This window comes from Neomonachus schauinslandi, unplaced genomic scaffold (genome assembly GCF_002201575.2).
Source record: "Neomonachus schauinslandi unplaced genomic scaffold, ASM220157v2 HiC_scaffold_2321, whole genome shotgun sequence".
Taxonomy (NCBI): Eukaryota; Metazoa; Chordata; class Mammalia; order Carnivora; family Phocidae; genus Neomonachus; species Neomonachus schauinslandi.
This window is the reverse complement of record NW_025411011.1, coordinates 754-4962: the sequence shown is the minus strand read 5'-3', so window position 1 is coordinate 4962 and position 4209 is coordinate 754. Positions and strand designations below refer to the sequence as shown.

The following is a 4209-nucleotide window of genomic DNA, read 5'->3' as shown; positions in this document are numbered from 1 at the left end:
CTAACATAATAAATAAATAAATAAATAAATAAATAAATAAATAAATAAATAAATAAATAAATAAAAGGGGGACATATATGTTATATGAAGTTATAGCTCAGTAAAATTGTTGTAGAAAGGTAGGAAGGGAAGAAGTGAGGGAGGAAGGAAGGAAGGGAAAAAAAGGGATGGGACGATAAAAAGAAAAATGGTACTGTACGTACACACTGAGAAGAATAATGGATCAAGGAAATCAAATTTTAAGAAATTCTTAATATTTTCCACGAAGGGATCTTGTGGGTTGTTGAGGGAATCAATGTTCACTCCAAATGATGTGCTGGTAATCACATCCATGCTGTAGGCCCCAAAGATGCTGTGAGAGAAACAAAGACGTGGATAATTAAGATCAACACCTCTTTACTATCCTTATCCAACACATGCAGCAAGAAGTGCATGTAGATACCCATGCCCAGGCAAGACAAGAGCCACACTTTCAGAACCACCTACTGCATCATCTGAAAAGTCTATATGCCATCACACTCACTCATGTGGTGTTCATGAGGTGGCAGTGATAGAGCTGGCCTTGTGCTAGGGTGATGGGGACACTAGAGCAAATCAGACACACTTCTGAGTTCAAGGAGCTCAGTCATGGAGTGATAGAGACCCAAAGTGTGACAAATTACAGTAATATCTTTTGTGTATGGGCAGTAGAAGGTGGGTAAGCACTGTGTCTGAGCAGGACCAAGGGTGGAATAATTAACCTTTCCTCAGGGAGTCAAGAAAGGTGAAACTGATCTGGATCTTCTCTCACCACAGTATCTACGCTCAGAGCTGATTCCTCTTCAGCACATGACAGAACACCAACACCCTGTTCTGTGCTGCCAGGAACACCATCCCTTCTTCTCTACACCCCTGCTAAGGCTCCTGAAAGACCCACTCTGTCTCAACTCCAGCGATCTGAGCTCGCTCTGAGGGCTCACTCATTTCTAGAAAATGTAAGAACCTAAAACATTCCTACTTAAAAAATATACATTAAATAAATCAATCCAAAATTGATTTAGGGGATGACATATGTGATCATATGCCACTAGTTTTCCCAGGAGAGTACCAACATATATCTCTTCATTTAGTAAAATTAAAAAATATCTCAGTTTACACAAAAAAATATGGTCACCCTACCCATCCCATGGGCAGGACTTTCTCTCTTTTGAGATTGAAAGAAGGACAAGTGGTCATAAAAGTTAATATTTAGTATTTTGCTAATACCCTCAACAAAACTGGGAAGGGGTTTACATCATTCCAAGTTCCACATGTTAATGTTCCTGCCCCACCCAGTGCCCACCAATATGTACCAAGTGCCTTCCCCTTCCACCATTCCATACCCTCTACACTCAAAGATTTGATACAATCATGTGTCTTCTTTTCAACCACGTATTTTTATCTTCCAGGATATCCTAGGTGACAACTAAGCAGATAAATGAATCCTGCCTCGTGTGCACAAAAGAAGACCCTTTCTTTTCTGGTGGCCCTACCTTTTTAGGTGAACTACTTCTTCCTGGATGACCTACTGGCATTGTGATACCACATGTTTCTTTGCTGGAGTAACTCAACAGTGGGGATTTGGCTCTGTGGCAACAGCTAGAAAGTGCTGTGACAGAGTTGGAATCCCAGCAGCTGTACTCCTACTTACTCTTTCAAGGTGATGGACTTGCTTTTCTCTGTCTCCTTCCTCAGGTTCCTCACCAACACATCTCCATAGTGGCCAATTATGGAGAACATCTACACACAAAATATACCACCACCTGAAGTTAAATTGGAAAATGAAGTCCAAGAATGATGTGGCTTTCATAAGCATGTGGCAGTAAGGGACATTTAATAACAAACCTTATCATGTCTTTCCTAGGACATGAAGATAAAGACCATTTTTAGGAAGCCCAAATTTAGCATACTACCCCTTAAAGATGGAATATGATCTTATTTCCTACCAGCCCCCAGATGTATTCCTTAACTTTCTCATTGAAAGTCCTCTTTTCTTACCTCCTTGAGCTTTCCGCTAGTGAAGGTTGGAGACAGCAATGTTCGCATTCTCTTCCATTCTTCATCCTCAGACAAAGAAACTGAACTTTTCATAAATCCCACTGGACCAAAACACTAGAATCAAAGAAAAACACAATTTGCCCTACATAAGTTTTGGAGGTCTGTAAGGTTGTGGAAAATTTGTTAAACAGGCAGAAATTACTCAACAAATATTTAGTGATTATCAACTTAATAGTGTCCTGTGGTAGGTGGGCAACAGATATTTATCCCCAATGCCTAGCCTTCTGCAAGACTGAGGACACATCCAGCCACCTGATGTGTTTTCCAGCCTTTATAGTCCACCTCCTTTTCAATGTAAATGTGGTATGGGAAATTTTGGCAGGGAAACTACTCCTCCAGGGGAATACAGAGGATTAACACTTAGTATAGTCTCCTCAGCTGTGCAGAGTAGAATTGGATTGTTGGAAGACAGCCAGATAGCCTGGAAAACTGCATGTTGCCTCAGACCAGTTCTGACTTTGCATATATCCACAGCATGAGAAACTCGAAAAATGGATATCTTGATATGGTGATTTTTTAAAAAAACATCATAGTTAACACTAAAAAGATTAGGAATCTATTTGCTCTTGTGAAGAAATGGTGCAGTAACATGGAAATCTCTTCCCTCTATATTTTCCCCAAAGGAAAAATATATACATAAGGAAATAATAAGGAAAAAGAGAGAAATAATTCTATTTCCCATCTTGGGATTGGCCTAGCAAGCCAACCAGTTTGAATATTTCTTCCATTTTCCAAAACTATATTTTGTTTTAAAATGGATATCTTCATGGCTAAGATTAACAACTCAGGCAACAACAGATGTTGGTAAGGATGCTGAGAAATGGAAACTCTTGGTGGAAATGCAAACTGGTGCAGCCCCTCTGGAAAACAGTATGGAGGTTCTTCAAAAACTTAAAAATAGAGCTGCCCTACAACCCAGCAACTGGACTACTAGGTATTTATCAGAAGGATACAAACATAGTGATTTGAAGGGGCACATGCACCCCAATGTTTATAGCAGCAATGTCCATAATTGTCGAAATACAGAAAGAGTCCAGATGTCCATGACAGATGAATGGATAACGAAGACTTGGTATATATAAAGTCTTATATTATATACAATATAAAATCTTAAATATATATTTATATAATATAATAATATTACATAATTATTATATTGTATATTTATATTATATATAATATTTATATAATATAATATAAAATCTTAAAAAAACTATATCAAAAACTAATGATGTACTGTATGGTGACTAACATAACATAATAAAATTAAATTAAATTAAAAAAAAGAAACAAAACAGATGAACATAGGAGAAGGGAAGGAAAAATAAAATAAGAGGGAAACACAGAGGCAAACCCTCAGACACTCTTAACTATAGGGAACAAACAAAATTGCTGGTGGGGAGGGGGGTGGGGGGATGGGCTAACTGGATGATGGGCATTAAGGAGGGCACTTGATGTAATGAGCACTGGATGTTGTATGCAACTGATGAATCACTGAATTCTACCTCTGAAACTAATAATACAATATCTATCAATTAAATTGAATTGAAATTTTAAAAAGTTTTTAAGATGTTATTTGTTTGGTTTTTTTAAATTTATTTAATTGACAGAGAGAGAGAGAGACAATGAGAGAGGGAACATAAGTGGGAGAGGGAAAAGTAGGCTTCCTGCCGAGCAGGGATCCCGATGTGGGGCTCGATCCCAGGACCCTGGGATCATGACCTGAGCTGAAGGCAGTCGCTTAACCAACTAGCCACCCAGGCGACCCAAGATTTTATTTATTTATTTATTTATTTTTTAAAGATTTTATTTATTTATTTGAGAGAGAGAGAATGAGAGAGAGAAAGCACATGAGAGGGGGGAGGGTCAGAGGGAGAAGCAGACTCCCCGCCGAGCAGGGAGCCCGATGCGGGACTCCATCCTGGGACTCCAGGATCATGACCTGGGCCGAAGGCAGTGGCTTAACCAACTGAGCCACCCAGGCGCCCAGATTTTATTTATTTATTTGTCAGAGAGAGAGAGCAAAAGTAGGGGGAGTGGCAGGCAGAAGGAAAGGCAGCCTCCACACTGAGCAAGGAGCCCAACGCAGAACTGGATCCCAGGACTCCAGATTCATGATGTGAGCCCAAGGCA

At 39.4% G+C, this 4209-nt stretch overlaps 1 protein-coding gene across 1 annotated transcript; it reads right to left on the bottom strand.

The window, feature by feature from the left end:
- Positions 1 to 203: 203 nt before the first annotated feature.
- Positions 204 to 2130, bottom strand: LOC110578136 (cytochrome P450 3A12-like; the record flags this gene model as incomplete). The annotated part of the gene is made up of 3 exons (XM_021687656.1): positions 204 to 352; positions 1670 to 1758; positions 2017 to 2130. Coding segments are annotated over 3 exons (352 nt in total), but the record flags the coding sequence as incomplete, so codon positions are not given.
- Between the last annotated feature and the right edge of the window lie 2079 nt (positions 2131 to 4209).